Source organism: Opisthorchis viverrini (genome assembly GCF_000715545.1).
Source record: "Opisthorchis viverrini unplaced genomic scaffold opera_v5_209, whole genome shotgun sequence".
NCBI lineage: Eukaryota > Metazoa > Platyhelminthes > Trematoda > Opisthorchiida > Opisthorchiidae > Opisthorchis > Opisthorchis viverrini.
The window spans coordinates 539,510-558,343 of NW_008751867.1; the positions used below are offsets into that span (position 1 = coordinate 539,510).

The 18,834-nt window shown below is 45.7% G+C and overlaps 2 protein-coding genes across 2 annotated transcripts; one reads left to right on the forward strand and one right to left on the reverse strand.

Annotated features, from left to right (window-relative positions):
- Positions 1 to 4,395: 4,395 nt before the first annotated feature.
- Positions 4,396 to 15,075, reverse strand: T265_08294 (hypothetical protein; the record flags this gene model as incomplete). The annotated part of the gene is made up of 4 exons (XM_009174050.1): positions 4,396 to 4,755; positions 10,175 to 10,393; positions 11,733 to 11,875; positions 15,042 to 15,075. The coding sequence occupies 4 exons, from the start codon at positions 15,073 to 15,075 to the stop codon at positions 4,396 to 4,398; spliced, it is 756 nt and encodes a 251-aa protein (XP_009172314.1).
- Positions 4,490 to 18,491, forward strand: T265_14530 (hypothetical protein; the record flags this gene model as incomplete). Its single annotated transcript, XM_009174072.1, is given in 9 exon segments — positions 4,490 to 4,507; positions 5,117 to 5,185; positions 8,264 to 8,395; positions 10,545 to 10,661; positions 11,416 to 11,572; positions 11,796 to 12,194; positions 13,620 to 13,929; positions 17,979 to 18,199; positions 18,208 to 18,491. Coding segments are annotated over 9 exon segments (1,707 nt in total).
- Positions 18,492 to 18,834: the final 343 nt, after the last annotated feature.

The window sequence follows — 18,834 nt, forward strand, 5'->3', positions numbered from 1 at the left end:
CAGTTCGAGGATCTCTCGCGTTGTCACAGTTGCTGACGTGTAGTCCGTTGACCGCGTCTCCAACTGGAGCGGTAGAAATTTCACACAGCTTCGATTTCTGCACTCAATGATGAAGCACGGTTGGGGGGGTTTTCTGGACAACCCGAAATGGGTTGTTGGTTCCGAGGTTCGTTGGTATCCGTGCCAGCAGATTGCAACCAGCGTCGTTCAGTGACTCAGAGCATGAACGCTGCTGGCGTCTTGTCTCCCAAGCATCCGGCAATTAACCAATCCTACGCTTTGTCGATTTATCTCCAGGACACTTTAACGGCTATGTCTAGGCTCATTATGGGGTGAACATTTTTCAAGTGTTTCTTCGTTCTCATAATCCGAGCTCCACGATATACCCGACAAGGAAATTCTAAGCTTTTGTTCAGTAGTATTAAGAGTAGTATGAAGTATCGCGACTTCTTGGTACTGCTGTGTTTCTGAACAACTGTTGCAGACTCCAGTAGCGAATGACATTTGGTTTGTCACTTTTTCTGGCTTGTTCTGGCAAAAATTCTACGCACGAACTAGGTTTTTGTTATTGATTCAATACCGATTTTCCAGTGTCCACTTCTAAAAATCAATCAACTTATTTTTATAGTGAAATTGCAATTTACTTTCGAGAAAAGCTCATTTCACCGTGTTACTTTTTTCCCAATCCGAATTTATGGCACAATTCAGAAAGGGCTGTTTCTATTTTCGGTATTTTTACTGCTAGACTTCGAAAAGACGTCTTTGTTTCCGATTCGACTTCCTGCAGTTGACAGCACATAGTGGGCTTATGGTAATGGCTAAGGAACATATGCCTTGATGTTATTACTATTTTACCGGTGGATGCTACTGATGAAGCCTGCGAGTAGTAAATAACTCCGCAGCGAAGGCCTTCTTCCTTTCACTTGAATCGGGACCTAATGAGCTCCTTTCAAAGTAGATTTCTTTTATTGAACGAGAAAGGCTTTATTGTAAGTGCACTTCTTCGCCTGTGGGTGGGACAGCGAAGCGATTCTATAAGGTTGCTGAAAACTGTTCGAAAGCCTATGACTGGTTCCACCATTCTTGATGCTCATCCGGTAGGTGCAGTTCCTGAGTTTCCGTCAACTTTATGTTCTACTTGAGGTAGACTTGCACAAATTGCACAAAGTGCACACCAATTTGTTTTTGACTAGAGACCCACCTGGAACCCAGCTGATGTTTCAAGTAGAACATAAGGTTGACGGAAACTCGGGGGCTGCACCTACCTGATGAGCCCCAAGAAGGGTGAAACTGGTCATGTGCTGTCGAAGAGTCTTCAGCAACCTTGTGAGTAGTTTCCTTTATGTCTAAAACCCGTTAGTCATATGCGGTCTCTGGGTCTCTGGTTTATGATGTTTCCAGGCAACTGAATGTGCTGCACCAGCCCGCCTCATGTTTCATTTGCCACGATATTCGGAATATCGCGATACACGTATACACGTAATGCACTACTCATAAGGTTGCTGAAAATTCTTCGACAGCCCACGACCGCGATATCGTAGCAAGTGAAACACGAGGCTGCCTGGCGCAGCATATGCAGTTATCTGGAAACATCACAAGCCATAGATTCAGTCGGGTTACAGGCGAGTGTTTCGCAAAACCAAATTCGTTTGCAAATGAGTGCATTTTGCTGAGAGGCACCAAGTTTTATGGCGTGACACTGGATATTCTAAGTGGGCTTAAAGCACGACCTACTTTCCTTGATTACGGTCCATTTGCCGATAACCGGAATCGGTCGCTTAGGTTTCCTGGTGTGTGTATCGCAGTCTGAGAGGTATTCTCGTCTAAGTTTATCAAACGCTCACTTAACTTCGGTAGAGGTTCTCTGAACTGAACCCAGTTGAATGGGGTTTCTAAAAATAGTCGTTCTGCTGAAGTACATCATGATCAGGGGATTCAGCCAAGATTCACTTGAGTCACCCGTGAAAACCAGGTTGATTTGTTTGTCAAAATCTGCCAAATTTGGGTTGAATGAGAACATAACTTTGATGGAGACCGCGCCTACCTGACAAGCTTCTAAAAGGGTTGGCCACCTTATGAGTAATATGTACCGTCGTTCAGCTCGTGATGTGGTGCTATTCTGTGATACCATGCGCAATTTTCAGTTGCCAACTAGTTCTTTTTATTTTTCCACTAGTGTTCTAACCGATCTCGTTGATCGTCTGGCTCTTCATGACTTCACTTCAACTCAATTAAATTGATATGAAAACTGTGAATGCCTCACGACTTCATCAGAATTGGGTAGACAACACAAACTGACCTCAGTGATAAGAAATTCTTGGTTTGTGTGCACCGTGTTCGGCGGCGTGGAATGATTCATTCCATCCCTCTTCGGAATAGGTCAGCGTCGCACGCACGTTTTTGACGCTCGTGGAAGCGAGCAGCCACGATTGTTGATGTGCGGCACCCACTGCGTTGATGAGTCATCGGAATAGTTGTGCGCTCACAGCCTGACCATGAGCTGTCATTATCCACACAATCTAGCTCGCATACAGGACCCTCAACAAGACTCCATTACGATTTTTTGGATTCATTCCGGCTGTAAGATAACTTTTTATTGGACATACTGGAACACAACAATACCCCACCCGAATTTTGTAAGTTGAAAGGAACGGTTTAACTGATGTGTACCGTCTTGGGTCGACTTTTTTGAGCAGACGGAACATGGAACCAGTAGTGTGTGTGGAGCTCACAGAATCCGATGTAGCTCGGTGGTTATGATGCTAACTTAGTAACTGAACTGGCTGAGGTTCGAACCCAACTTCCGCATCTCGACTGCTCCTGCCTAGGCTTGGGCGACCTGGAAGCATCTCAGCCCTTGCGCTTCCTTCGGTTGGCATGGCAACTGTGCACCGAAGGGGTGTTACAGCTGAACGATATTTTTTCATTCGTGCAAAGCTTAGTGACCATTTAGGATGAGCACAGAAGGATATCCGTGGTAGGAACAGGGAAAACATTTCAGTTGAGTGCTGGGATTGCTGGACATCTCCATTCAACCGCGTCCGTCTGGATCGGAATGACTCATATAAACGACACAGCAGACGATATCCCATCACCGATCGATATTATTTTAGCTTTACTCGCCAGTGTCACTCGACGAATTGGTGAGATAATCGAGGTATGCGAACCGGCTGGGAGCCGTTACGATGGCATTCCATGTCTGGATCGATGCTGGCCTAATCCATTTGGTCAATCGAATCATAGCAACTAATCCAGCTACGTACACGAAATTCGATCACTTTGCAGTGTTTGTATGAATCGATTGGATCGCGTTCGAATATGGCCTCAAGAACAGGGAAAACTCCTCACATGGATAACTTTTGTAAGCCATGCTAATTTGACTACAGGTGAAAATTTAGTCACTCTGCCGTGTCTGTCTTCCCTTAGTTGTACACGATCGGCTGTTTATTGCTGCAACGTATCGCCATACGAGTCTGGAGTATCCGGAGGCTCATGTCATGGGCAAAAGACGTGATCCAGCCGCAATGTCTGGACTCTCAGAACTGTAGGATGCAACCTCACAGCCATCCGAATCACAATGACTCAGGAAATTCGAAATAGTTGTTCAGCTGTAGCATCCTTTTGGTGCCTAGCTGCCATGTCACCCAAAGGGAGCACGAGGGCTGGGATACTGGCAGGTTGCCGAAGCCTAGATAGGGGAAGTCGAGAGACGGAGGTCGGGTCCGAACCACGGACCTTCCGACCAGTAAACTCGTGCTCTAAGCATTCAGTCATCTCGTCCCCACTCAATCAGGCAAGACTCTGAACGGTGTCCTGTCACTGGTCTGCTCGCAAGCCCACCATCCCAACTATTTGAGAACGCAACGATTTCAACCCAAGTTTGACTGGCACAGTTAGGTCAGGCCACTAACTGCCCATGGAAGTAACGCGGGAACGTGAGAATAGCCCTCGAGTCATGGACTTGACTCATTGCGGTTCAGTGCGTAAAAATTCTCAAGCATTCGGAACGGCACCATCCGGCGAAAACTTGGGAAAACATCGGCTGAAGCTGGTGTTTTTTTCTTGAGGAGAGAAACGTAATGACGGAAAGTCTGGATATTCGCTATCGGCATTCTGTCGGAGAGAAAAGCTATGAAATTTCTTTTGGATGATTGCACTGGTTCAGGAGATATGTCTGTTCAAAAGTTTTTCTGTTGCCAGGACGACTGGTCACTCTACTTTCGAATATTGATCGGGATAGAATGGCTTCCAACACGTGGACACACCCGAAACTGTGAGAATGAGGCTGATTGGTTTGCGAGATCAATTTGGTTTGATGAAGAACTCACCTGGAACCCAGCTGAATATCTCGTTTATGATGTTTTCAAGCAACTGAATGTGCTGCGCCAGGCCGCCTCATGTTTCAGTTGGTACGATATTCGAGATATCGCGATACTTGTATAGGCGCAACATACTACTCACAAGGTTGCTGAAAACTCTTCGACAGCCCATGACCAGTTGCACCCCTGTGGGTACGACGTCCGTGATGGCATGCCATCCGCTTTCTACACATTTCCTACGCCACAAGCACCATCGTGGAATCTCCTCATACTCTTTTACAAAAACGTTTATTGTCAGTATATTGTTCCATCGAAGTTTCGCAACACTTTTCAAGACAACCCCATGGAACACTGAATTGAATGTCATTGGTGGGCCAATTTTACGAGCGTTGCCCCATTCTGTTATTCTCTCTCTTCTCGGTGCACGAATTTTAAGCTGACAAACTGAGCTAAACTGAACTGAACTGGACTGATTAGTGTTCACGCTAAATTCCTAATTGAACTGTGCTCAAAGATCGATGTTTATCTGGCCCTCAAATTCAACGTGCCGAGGGTCATCGATGAACGGCGAATATGAGCAAATCTCATCCTGTGAGTGAGTAAATTTCCAAAGAAAGTTGTTGAATTTTTGTTGTTTTGAATTGTTCACAAATAACCTCAAATAGCACAGTGAACAAATTTTGGTTGAACTAGTTCGAATTTCGTCCTTGGCTAGAAATTTTGGTTGAACTAGTTCGAATTTCGTTCGAATTTCGTTTCACTCCTCCACGTTTCATTTTCTTTGTTTACCTTCTCAGACAACACCCCTTCCTCCACCTTCCGGTCACGTGATGGGCCGAAATTTCGATGATGAGAGTGACGACGATGTGAGTCCGTACTTACGTTTCATTTCGCGTTCTTTTTTTCTTCCGGTAAACTGACGGGTTTCGATCGAGTGACACAATTCCCGTGTGCTCCCTTGGGATACACGCAGAATCCGTCCATTTAAAATTCAACTCTGTTCCACTGCTCCCTTGGGATACACGCAGAATCCGTCTATTTTAAATTCAGCTTTGTTCAAAATATCTCCCAGTTCGTTTTGCACTGTTCTTTTTCGTGAGGTCGGTGTGAGGGAACGAAAGTTCGTTCTGAAACAAGGTTGATTGGTTCAACTCTTCACTTGGCCTTCATGGTTAAACGCCTATAGTGAGGAGACCATTTCGAAGAACGGACTATTGTTCATCAGACGATCCACAATCCAACGGGGAACACCTCCTAGTACCCAAAGATGGCGGATTTACCAGTAACCATTGCTTCAGAGAGCCGACGTGATTCACTCTGTTGAACTGTTAGCCTGGATGAAGCTTGAATTGGCCCATAATCTGGTCATACACATACATAATATGAATGGTTATAACATGTTACAAGGATGGGGTGAAACAATGTACGACAACTCAGTGGCACCCTTTAAGTGCCTAGCTGCTATGTCACCCGAAGGAAGCACGAGGGCTGCCAGGTTGTCCAAGCCTGGACAGTCTTGAAAACAGCTGTACTACTCATCTCGGCTTTTCAGTACACACTGGCTTCGCTTACGGGGCGACGTTCACTACAACAGAACACTTGTAGTACACTGCTTGTGGAACAGCTGTTATCGGTCATTCTTCAAGAAAACCACTCTCTTCAGGCTAACGTGCACACGGGTGGTAGGGAGCAGGCAACGCTACCAAAATATGACCACTGATTCCGCTAGATATGTTGGGGTGGTAGGGAGCAGGCAACGCTACCAAATTATGACCACTGATATGTTGGTTCATACTCCATACTTTTTCACACTGTCCGACACAGCCCCGGCTGACACGGCCAAATAAATCAACCAAATTAACCGTCTGCGTTGTGGGAATAACCCAGTCGGTATGGTGCCATCGCTTCTAATCGTTTGGACTCGCTGAGAATGCTGTTTCTTTTGTGTGTGTGGGAAAACACTTTATCAGTCGACTTTGCAGCAAGGTGCGCTAAAGTGTGGTTGGTGGACAGACATCCTGAACTGCCTTTCACGAATGTCGGTCCAGCAAACAATCAACAGAATTGCGTGACCTTGTGAAGATCAAAATTGACTTGTGGTGATGACGTTCCGTTCGAATAGGTTCGCACTGTCGGGACGCGTCTCCGAGGTCACCATCGGTCCCACACGTTCCGGATAGCAGGTGCACCAAACACGGAGTGGGGATGAATCTGTTCACGACCGGAACACCGCCATCGGCTTTACAGAAAGAACAAGTGAACGACCATAATTGGCCATTTAGTCATCCTACATACTTACGCAGAAACTCTGTATGTTGGTTCCGGGTTCGAAAGCTATCAGATCACTACCTCAGAATATCGGACAAACATTCCAAGAGGCAACAAGCGCTCGAAAGGGAAATAGCGACAAACTATGAAAGTGGCAACTGCATGCCAAACAACTCATACCCATCAGGGGAGCTCAAACAGTGAACTTCACAAAAAGGCTGGTCGTCACAGAGAGCCCTCCGTCAAGCTGTGGGTAAGAAAGATTGGTCTAGAAGACCCGGAGATATGCACAGAAACGTGGTCGACCCTACTTATCTAACTCATACCCGCCCGCTTGGTTTCTTGCGACAATACCAGTTATGGGCAAGGGAACACAAGAGAGTTATCCTATTTCCGTAGATCGAGATTAAGTAGGACACGTGAGCACCGTAGCACGCGGAAGTAGAAAACACGGGGGGGGGGGAATTCCTCGAAGCCCCTGGCATTCCGTAAAGGATTTAACCGACCGACATATCGAAATCAACTCTGTCTACTCACCGCCTACGGTAACACCAAAGCCGGGGCCATCAAATCGCAGTGTCCATTGTGGAGGCAGACGAACAAAGGTCACGGACGCACACCAGTGAAAAAAGAGCCAAACCAACTGACCAGTAGGAGTGATTATGCAGATAATCGATGGTCGATCAAGGTTTACGTGTATCAATCCAACCACGCACAACAGCCACGCACTGATGAGTTCAACTTGACTGGTGGTGAGACGTTTGCAACCAAATCGCCCAGTTCAGTAAATAAACCAACAGTCCAAGTCCATCCAACACACATGGAGTGAGTTTCTCAATGGCACACCTGAGAGTTGGAAGTTATTGGATCGACTTTTTCTTATGATTAGGAACAATAAATGAAAAGAATACACCAAGTTTGGATTCCTTTCTTTTCGTCGTTTGTTATGGCCGTTTGAATTTTCGACTCCTAGTACGTTTCTGTACAAACTTCGGATCGATGTAAGCGAAACGTCATGAAACGGCAGGTGCAAAGTTGTTAGGTGAACCGAAGCCTATCCGGATCGATGTAAGCGAAACGTCATGAAACGGCAGGTGCAAAGTTGTTGGGTGAACCGAAGCCTAAAACACCCATTAGTAGTTGAATAAAAAAAGAAACACGCAATTACAGTTAAGGGAACCAAGAAGGAGTCAGTTTTTTTTTGTGTGCAGGCAGTATTCCAAATTGGTGAACAGGGGAGTGTTCAGACAGGCGTTGGGAGGACGGGATCTGCCGTCCTCTGTTGTACTTTGCTCACAAAAGTAAAACAAATGTCCAGTTCATGTTTGTACGTTTATGGTTGAAGACCAGAAGGGGAGAGAACAACATGGGTAACGCGCGTTTCGCTGGGCAGTCAGTCAGCTTACACACCGCCTGAATGGAACATCTGCTTCCGGAGTAGCTGTGGCGTTCCGAAAACGGAATAAAACTTCCGGAATGCAGCCACTCGTATGACGCCTGAAGTATGAAAAAATGCAGTTGACCTAAGCATTTGTTTCTGTCCACTATGCTTACAAAATGTGGTAAGCAACTGTTATCGATCTGGGTGAATGCGTAAGATGTGCCTGACCCAGAAAAAAAACTGCGCTTGTTTTAATTGTAACACGACGGAATTTTCCATTTGAATCTGTTCACAGCTACATACGCGGGATGAACTCATGAACCTCTCGAACCTGTTCAGTCGATCCTCGGTGGTACTGAATAGTCCTGAGCGGACTGGCGTCTTTATCAACTATTTGCTAATGCAGAATATGGACCTAGCACCTTCGGTAAGTACGTAGGACACCTTGTCAGAACGTTTCGCGTAACGATATGTAGTAGTTGGGCAAACAGATCTGCATGTTGGACTCAGTCTGTCTCACTTTTTTCCCGAGCAATCCAATTCGGCCTGCTTTTGGTCAGGCTTTTGCGAACAATTTTACTCTGATGGAATAGGAAGGCAGATGAATTCTACGGCTCGAGATTGCCGACGAATACCGAGTACTCGGCCCGCTTCTTGTGTGTAGATAGGGTCTGACCAGACGGTAGAATTGCAACAACTCGCATTGCCTAATCCGCCAGAATATCGCCTGATCAATCAAAACGAACGTATAACTTATGCCTTCAGGTATTTGTTTTTATCGATAAAAATCCACTATGTTCATACACCTTAAACATGAACGATAATAATAATACTAATAGTAATACAAATCGCTTAACCGTAACACCATTTCGGTGCAAAGATGCCGTGCCATCCGAAGGAAGCACGAGGGGAGAGGTTTTGTCAAGTTTCCCAAATCTAGGCAATCGGTGCCGGCAAGGTTAGGATGGGACCACAGACTTTCTGGTCGGTAGGTTTGCAACTTAACCTCCACACAAGCGCATTAGTACTGACTGAATAAAAAACCCTCCTTGAAAATTCAAATAGTTTGGATTTTTTGCGACAAACATGCATAATACACGCAAAATCGAACGCGCCCTTGATAGTGGACGTGGATACATGTACCGACAAAGGTCCTGTGGGACAGTTGACTTGTTAAGCTTGAAATCTCTCGTCTCATGTCTACCAAACCCATGCACAACAGAAGAGGAAGTGGTTTCTTGTTGAAACGGTGGTGAACCGAGCAACAAGAATGAGATAGTTCAACCAGACTTTGAGGTCAAACGTGAACTGGCCCACCTTGTATTTCCGATGCTTCTGGGGTACTTTTACGTCTATGTTTGGTCTCTTACCCATAGCACATAGGCTCCAACAAATTACACTTAAAAAGTATTGAAAGGTCGCTAATTATGGCGTTTATTACCCATTTCAAATGGTGACCTTTTATGGAACTCTGGACCTCGTAGTGATCAATCAGAATGCAGCCCGCAGGCCAATACACCAAGACTTGACTTGGGCTGACTTGACAAACTAATAGGGTTTCAATAGCAAACTTGACCCAATAAGTTAATCAGCGAAAAGATACTCTCCTAGGGTGAACAATAAACTGATATGTGAGCGGCAGACATGCTGAAGCCACCAACGCGCTAGTTCACTTGACTTCCGTTTTCGAACCCAACGTCCTGTGATGTCATTACGTTTTGAACTACTCATCGTAAACTAGTAGTCAGTTTGTAAATCATTTACGACGACGGGACAATTATGCCGAATGCATGGAAACTGCCCACGTTTAGTTATTTGCGCCGGTACAGTTGAGGTTAAAGTCGTAACAAATGTTTCTAAAACGGCTCTTCGGAGATTTTATCTGGACCCTACATAATACACCTCACCTAGTTTACGCAGCCCCACTCCAACCGGGTTGCCACTCCACAGGAGTTGCTAAGTGTTCGCTTTTCGTGTGTTGCTCACTCTTGTTGAGGAGTGACTGTAACAATCGTGACTAACCACATAACTCCCGCATTGGATGGTTCCATCCAGCCTTACGTCTACTTCAAGTAGCCTTCTTTAGCTGTCACAAAATACATGTTCCTCCTCGTATAGGTGAAATTTGAAACCCACCAGTCATTGTGTGTTTGGCGATCCGGAAAATGCCAGTGTTTCTCTTCAACAACCACCCTCATTTGCATACTAATTTGGTTTTGACAGGAGACTCAACTGAATCCAACTGAATCTCTCGTTTATGATGGTTCTGTTCAGTTGAGTCTCTTTTCAAAACAAAAATCGTATGCAACTCAGAGTATTTGTGGCAATCTGTCCAATTTGGACTGATGTAGAACATAAATTTGACGGAATCTCGGAGACTGCGCCCTCCCTGATGAGCCCCAGGAAGGGAGAAACCGATTGTGAGCTGTCAGATTATTCAGCAACCTTATGAGTAGTGTGGCACGTCTAGACAACAGCAACTGCGTCGTCATTATTAGCTGGACAGATCAATTGAGTTGTTGTCTTCCTTCAGTGGCTTACTCACGGAAATCGTACCCTTTTTTTCACTCATTTAGCTTTTCTTCCTTGTCAATCGATACTACCAACGTGCCGTGCTTTCATCCAAAGAGCTTGCGAAAGATTACAGACGACTGTGCCTCGAGATATTCTCCACTTTCATGCACCCAAAATCGGTAAGTATTTTTTCTCCTCTTTTTGTCCTCTCGGTCTTTCGATACTATAATGACAGTCAGATTCGCTTGGTGAGTAGGTCTATCCTCATCAAATCAGATGGGCCAATCCAATTGTTCGGTATTTTGTGGTAACATCTCACGTGACTGTAAATTTACGTGTAGTAAATTGACACTTAGGTACATCCGTGATTTTTTTACACCGCGTTTGGCCTTTCTCAGCTGTGCCAGACGGTAGATTTCTATCCAAGCGAATGGACTAGGAACCACGTATGCCAATTTCTCACTTACGGGACCTCTTACGGGACCCCGCTTATGAGCATCGAAGTATGTTGAAGCACCTTTCGGGGTAGGTGGCACGTTCTCAGAATCAGGCACCTATTCGGTATTCATAAGAAAGTTTCCTCTAGGCCATCGTATGAGAACTGCGGAGATTTCATTTGCAGATGTATCTATTGTACACAGAATAGAGGCTGCTAAGAAAGATCAGTCCAGACGATTTGAACGGATAGCCAAACGGGGACCATCAGTCTACACCGGACTGCTTTCAGTGCTTCCCGTGAAACAGACCCAGTTGATCAAGACGTAGAAATCGAAACGTAGTTCCTAGACAGCATTCATTCAACTTAAAACCAAGAGATTTGCGAAATACACTGTATCATGTTCCTTCAAGTAAGGTTACTGAATCATCTTGTTCAGAACTGTACTCTTTTTGTTCAAGATCAATGGTAAGGCAGTTTGCTTATCTTCCCCCCAGCCCCTCCACTTAGATCTTCCCGCCCCAGTCATCCAAGAAATTTCCCAACAAATGCGTCAATCCAGTTCTGTGGATCAGTGCTTTGCGTCCGCGGTTGAGCCCGCGTTGAATTTGGTTCAAAATCAACTGAACAAATTGTGCCGAGAAATTCAGCATGGTGGGTTTTTCTTTATGTTTAAAATTTCAAAAGACGGAAAATGCTCGATGTAGCTGTTCTTTTGTGTCCTATACAACTAAACAAGTGGTCATCCTGTCTACTTAGTTTTCGGAGAGTATTGAAAAACGGTCTACAACTCTTAAAGTTATTTGGAAAACACCTTTGCTTTTTTTGTGGCAACAGGACGCGATAAAATCAACTGTCTAAGTTGCACTGAGTCCAGCTGTATCATCCTTTCGGTGCCTAGCGGCCATGCCACCCGACGGAAGCACGAGAGTTGAGATACTGCCAGGTTACCCAAGTCTAGACAAGGAAAGGCGAGAGACAGAAATCGAGTTCGAACCATGGACCTTCCGGTCAGTAAATTCGCGCTCTAACCTCTTAGGCCATTGGGTGCTTGTCCGTTTTCCTAAAATGGAGATTTCGTCCTGTGGGTGGAGCTCATCTATGCTGAATAGCCGAAAGGTAATGTGCGGTTGTTCCATCCTCATTGGAAGACATCATCAGCGTGTATCTTATGAAACTGCAGTAGGAAGTTTCGAACCCGAGTTACCCCGGCTACGTTGCCCTCCACCCAAAGAATTCCACTCCATTCGCAAGACCTGTAAAAAACTGAAGGGAAGTCTGCACTTCACACACCCGTTAATTTTTACTTTCCGCGTTTAAGATCCCCGATTTGCTTTTGAGTTCTACGTCGCATTGAATGTGCCATCTGAATACATTCAGTTCCCCCCCCCCCCAGCCAGCCCAATAATTTGGATAAACTGCTCAAGAGAAGATTATTAGAAAACGGTAGAGGCTAACTGGAAGCAATGTTTGCACTCTCAACGCCCTAATGTAAATATGTGACAAAAATAAAATTCAGCAAACTTCCACTGGTCCCAGAATTTAAACTGGCGACTATTTACGGAGGTTTCGCGTCTGGTCTGTTGAAACCTACCAAGCTTTATGGAACAAGCAATTAATAAACCTCCAACTTAGATTTTACCTAGTCATTCTGTGCTGAACAGCCGAAAAGTCGTGTAAAGCACACTCCTGATCAACCGCCCTTGTTCGAACAATCGACTATTCAAACTGCTAACCGGAATGTCACGGGTTCGAGTCTCCCTAGTGGAGTTTCGTGATGATGATTCTCAATAAGGATGAAACAGCGGCTTTTCAACGCAGATTGGCTTTACGTGCACCACGAAATCTCCATAAATCTCCATTCCGAAATTTTTCCACACGACTAACACTTGTCTGCTCTGCCCGTTGTTAGTTCCGATCGGACACAAATGAAACTTTTTGTCCGATTCGGTAGGTTGTAATGCTCACCAGGCAAAAATCACTTGGGACTAACGTGTTTCATTTATTTGCTGCGCGTGAGACACTTTTGGAATCAGTATCGAGTAACAATGGGGGGGGGGGGGGTGGTGTACACAGTTAGACGCGCGTTATGTGCGTACTCCTGTGAGTAAAGAACCGTCAACTCAACGTAAATGCACCCAACATCGGGCGTGCGAATCAGACCGTATGGTTAAATATCAAGACCAAAGGTCAAATCTGAATGTCACGTGAGTGTCGACCAATCGAAACAAAGATAAGATTGTCAACCAATAGGACTGTAAAGGAGTCTACCAATCAGAGTCCGGGCACATTCCTAGTTAGCGTGAGCAGCAACACCACGTCATCTTGTTGACATCGATCCGTCTCTTGATGATGCGAAATTTGCAAAATACTGGTCAAGTCAAGGGCACTCTCCAGCGGCAGTCTCCCGGTCTTTACACAGGGCACGGGTTGGTAGAACAGCTTATAAACCTAGATGTGTTGATAACTTTGGTGCAGAACGGTCACCACACACGAAAGCACTTTTAAGCCTCGAATGACTGAATCCCACGAAATTGTAAGTTTCTGTGTAGGGTGAAACGTCTCAATAGTAACGTAGGCCTATAGTTAGGCAATGAGTCGGCTTTGTATACGAAGTCATATCTAGGCTTCCGACCAATGTGTGATCAGTGTTACTTAGTGTTGTCGCCATTCCGGTTTAATATTCCTTTCGCTTTTTCAGGCATCACCACATGGAGGCCCCAAGAATCCGTTAATTTGCTGTGCGCCCGAAACTATGAAGAACAGCTCACAATCTTCGAACTCTGTCTGACGGCTCGGCTACAGGCATTGCTCAAGCTATCCATGTGGGAACCGGCGAACGCGCAGGGTTCAGAGGCCAGTCACGAGATTGAAAAAATCAAAGCAACCGAGACCTATCAGGCAATAGTCACGTGCCTAGTGACAGCCCACAGATTTTTCGCTGTCAAAGGCGGGACAGAGTCAGCTGACAGCGGGAGCGGATCGGTGTCGCGAAGCAGCTTATTCGCCAGGTGAGTTACAGTGTTGTGCCTGTCGGTTCGCTTTTTCGCTTAGTTTGGTCATTCTGGGAGAAGGTCCCGTCTCAAAGCCACAGAAGTCCACATTGGAACGCATTTTTGGGCTGACTAAAGTCCCTACATTACACAACTTGTTCACCCACTGGTACTCAAATGGAAGGCGAATCAAACGCTTGCCGCAAATAATATTTTCTGCTGGTTTCCGCAACTGTACTTCAACGTCCTTCATTTCTGGTCCTTCACCGGGTGAAAGTTCTATGCAACACAGTGAGTTGGAACTTTGGGAGTAGTCGGAAAACTCTCCTTCCAAGTAGCCAATCAACACAAATATGTCTGGGTATAGATGCCTACTCACCAGAAATTTTTGTGTTCTACTGAGATGTAACAGCTGACTACAATATCCACAGCTCAGAGGTGCCAATTCCCAGAATAGCCAATGTTTCAATAAATATTCCAATGGAACACAAGAACGCCCAATCAGGTTGGAGCCTAAAGCTGCCCTTTAAAGACTCTATGAGAGCAAGCATCGATTTCTCTGCGAATTGTTACGAACCGCCTTCAAGTCGTTCGTCAAGGTCGACGAACAGACCAACAGTCACGTGACCAACTACCAATGACCTTAGACTCAAGCTGCCCGTATTCCAACACAACCCTACAATGATCTTCAACCTCGCACTTTCGAATAGGTCAACACTACCTGACGAATAGTTTAGTTTTATCCATACTTGATTAGGCAGGAGGGTCGGACAAGTCAGCACCATCGTCTGGAGCTGGATTCTTACGCGAAGGTTTTATGCTGTGATGGAGAAACATCAAGCATCGTATCATCCACACACTCATCAAAATTGTAACAAAGTGATCCATGGAAGATTCGGGGCTCCAGATAGCTCAGTGGTTAAGGCGCGACGCTTACGGACCGAAAGGTTCGTGTTTCGAACCCAACCCGGTATCTCGACTGATCCTGTCTAAGCTCGGGTAACCAGGCAGTGCCTCAAACATCGTACTTCCTTCAGGTCAGCTAGATGCCGAGAGGCTGTTAAAGCTGAACGATCATCACCGTCATTGCTAGCCAAAAAATCAAGAAATCTCCTCTGACCAGACCGTACCGCGAGGTTTTCTGCAAAACGTTCGCGCGTCCATTTTTCCACTTTCACGGAAGCAGTATGTTCCTGTGAACTCCCGGTTTGATTTCCAAAATTCCTCCCACCCCACCCACTTGAAGCAATGACGAAAAACCTGGTTGGGTTGACTGACTAAAACGTGAATACTCACCGCTTAACCCTTGCGTACAAATGCTAAACACATTGCACACTGCACCTCCGCCCCTGTACAATCACGAAAATATCTCTAAGCAAAAGAATTCTCTACCTGAGTTTTATGGATACCCAAAGAGTTCAAGAATTTATCGATCCTCGTTCAAGTTGTAATTATCACCCGTTGGTTTTTTTGTCAGCCTGATTTGGAACAGCTAAATTTATACATCTGTGTGTGTGTGTGTGTGCGGTTGCATTGTCCACCTCTCAGGCATTGGTGCACGATACCTTGAGAAGCACATAAAACGAACAACCAGCCAATCAGTTTTCCACTTGTTTTCTTTCTCTATCGAACCACGATTGACACAATTGACTGAATAACTGTAAATATTTCTACGGTGTGAGAAGAAAACTACCTTATTTGGAGTTGAGCAACGGTAAGTTGATTAGTACGGATTATCACGTCTGTCTTTGGTATTGTACATTGCTGGTCGAACCGAGAGACGTATGCGGAACTCAAAAACAGTTTGCCTAGCTCTGTGCACCCCAGGGTGCACACGCGGTACTTGGTTATGTTTATGTAGACTGGCTGCAACTTCATCACGTCAGGAGAAACGTGTACTCCTAAACTATGGTGCTCCATGTACACCAAAGCGGGACGAGCGTGCGCTTGGTTCGATTGTTCCAGCCCAAAACACTCGATCGTGTGTTACATCTGTTTAATTTAGCGGGAAACCAATCTGATGTGGCGTAACACAAGCCCAGCACCGTTCATTTGTGGAATTGAACAGTGGGAATGCAATTTTCGGAGCTTTTCTTTGACGCCGAGGAGCTTGTTGGATCTAATCCACTGCTGTTTTCGCCGACCTTTGATTCTCCCTGTTCTTCCGCACCAGACCACCCGTATTACCATCAGTCTATCCTCAACTCTGACAAATTAGGCGATATGATTTATTTTGGAATCTTACTCGCCAGAACAATCCATGTCGTTTTTGCGAACACTTCTAGGCCGTTTTCTTTGGGGGGTGGGGGGAGAGAAGAACAAATTCGGCTAAACTGCAGGCACATTTCCTCACCTAATGATGATGGAATTTCACCACCTCAAACGAAGGCCGCTTGTCTCAAATGTCGGGGATAAAGTGGCTTTCACAAGCCAACTGTACTTGTTAGTTAGTTAGTTTTTTCCCCTCATTTTGTTCTCTCATTCGAGCGAGCTTTTCCGATCTCTTGATATTCTAGTATTCCGCGGAAAGCGTACCGTGAATTCACCTGTGCATCGTTAGGATAAACGGTCTATCTCATCGTTCGTTTTAGTAACACCCTCTTGTTCGGGCATCACACTGAAGGCAGGTCGGAAGTTCCGCGCTTCATCCATCTCGACAGGCTCCTTAGTGCAATCTGCCAGATGGATTTCGGCGTTCTTGGCAGCAATCAACGTGGTGATGGTCCCTGGTCCTACTGTAGTCCCGTGAAACTTTCTAGAATCAGGCGGATACCATCTTAAAGTTTATTTGTGCAGGCTAACTCTGGTGGCTCATTGGGAAGAATAGTCTTCCATATAGGCATTTGCCAGAGCTGCATATTCCGCGTCATTTGGTTTGGGCAAGGCTATACTACTCAGTGGAGTATATTCTACAGTTAACCTAGAAAGCCAAACTGATACTTTGGACACATTTGTCTGATGTAGCTCCAAAGCTGTTGATATGTAGTCCCGAGGTGGTCTTCGCACAATTTCATTGGTTACCTGGACCTCTGAGTTGCATTGTAGCCTCATTCCCTAGTATTTGATTGGTTCATTGGGCGTGACCAGTTCGACAGTTCTGTTATTCCTCTGCGATTAGATCGCTACCTTCGTGCTTTGTGATCTGAATTCGTTCCACTTGATTGGTTGATTCGATAGCCTTCCATTTTAAGTAGCCTTCTGTCTTTGATCCGATTGGTCCGTTGGTTGTCTTCAGGTTGTTTGCCTTCCCATGTGGCTCAGAGTCCCGTGATTGTGTAGCTTTTTGTTCGTAACGATTGATAGACTGGGTCGACATCGACATGTCTATTGATCGATTTTGTGCTGCGTGCCGCGTCTCTGAAAACTGTTGCTCCCGTTTTATTCTCTCGTGAGCAATTATTTGAACAGTATCCAACTTGAGCTGATGTCTTCCTCTGTCTTCGTGGATTCAAAAAGTGACATTGGGTGACGTGTGCTACTGGCAAGCTTGTGCTTGCGTATTCTGGCCGACGTCTGGAGCGTGTTCGGTTGGGGCATTCAAACACACTTGCGCGCACACATACTCATCTATCTCGTTGGCCGAAACTGTGTAATCCGAGCATGATTTACCCCCTTCAGATTACTCGGATAGCGTTTTCGAAGTCCCTACGTCTTTTGAAAACAGTTGGCAATGAACTGGTTTCCTCTTAAATTAAGCCTGCAAACTTCACACCCGATCCGACCGATAGCGATTCGTGGCCGGCTCATATGCAATTGAGTATATGTATCACCCCCCGGTTAGAGCTAGAGGCGATGGACATCAGCTTCACACTCACCCGTACTGCGTTCTTTCGCCCCTTCGAACTCCTCAAGAGTAAAGATAAAAAACGCTCAGTCCTTTGAGCTGTCAAAGGACTGAAGCTGCCGTTACACCCAAGTTCATTCTGGCTCAAATATTTTCTAGAGAATGCCCCACTGATGACCGCCATTAGGGGATAATCAGACTGCCGATTAACCTCTCGTGGATGGAAGGAGGGACACGAATCCCACTCTCCTCAGAGATTCGTGATATTCGCATATCTGAGCAGTCTCAACAAATCTGTTGCCCTGTTCGCTGAAAGGGACAATCTGATTGTAACTGATTCCTCATCAGTCGAGATGACATCATCAGCACGTTGCGACCGAGCTGCATCGCTTGCTTTTTTTGGAATTGAAAACACACTCAAAATGAGTTTAGTGGTCCTTGTGGTATCCGAGGGCATCTGCTATCTGTCTGTGCTAAGAGCAATCAAAATTGAACTGGACTCTAGTTATCAGAGGCGACACCACGTACAAGGGGGCTGGGTAGTGGGTACTTACAAATAAAGTGGCGTCAATTGCGAAGGGTGCTGGTACCCCTGGCGAAACCCAACAAAGAGTGGATCGGGACTGCCGTTATTCCATATAAAGCAGGGACATCGGAGGTCATTCGAAGGGTTCTAAACACGGCCAACAGAGGAGTAGTTTTCCAGAGGGGAAACACTCTGCGCTCTGCACTGGTGCAACTGAAGGATCGCCTCCGGCAAACAGGGCTAGGGACATGTCTACAGCATCAACTGTAACGACTGCATTGAGGTCTATATGGGACAGACAGCCAGGAAAATTCACGTCAGAATCGGGGAGCATAAGAGGAAAATAAACAGGTCGCCGAGAAAAGCAGATGAATATCAAGCGTTACCAAAATCCTCGGCAGTTGAAGAAAATGCGCTGGACACGGTACACAGGTAGACCTAGAAAATGTTAAGGTTTAGAGGCGAGGATTATGGCCCACATCACAGAGACCGATGGCCGAGACAGTGGAAATCGCCAAGCACCCCAGTGTTAACAGAATAGAGGATGTGGAACTAGCAAGCGTGTGGAGCGCGGTTTTGGATCAGTCGAGCTGACACAGAAGGAGGAATAGTC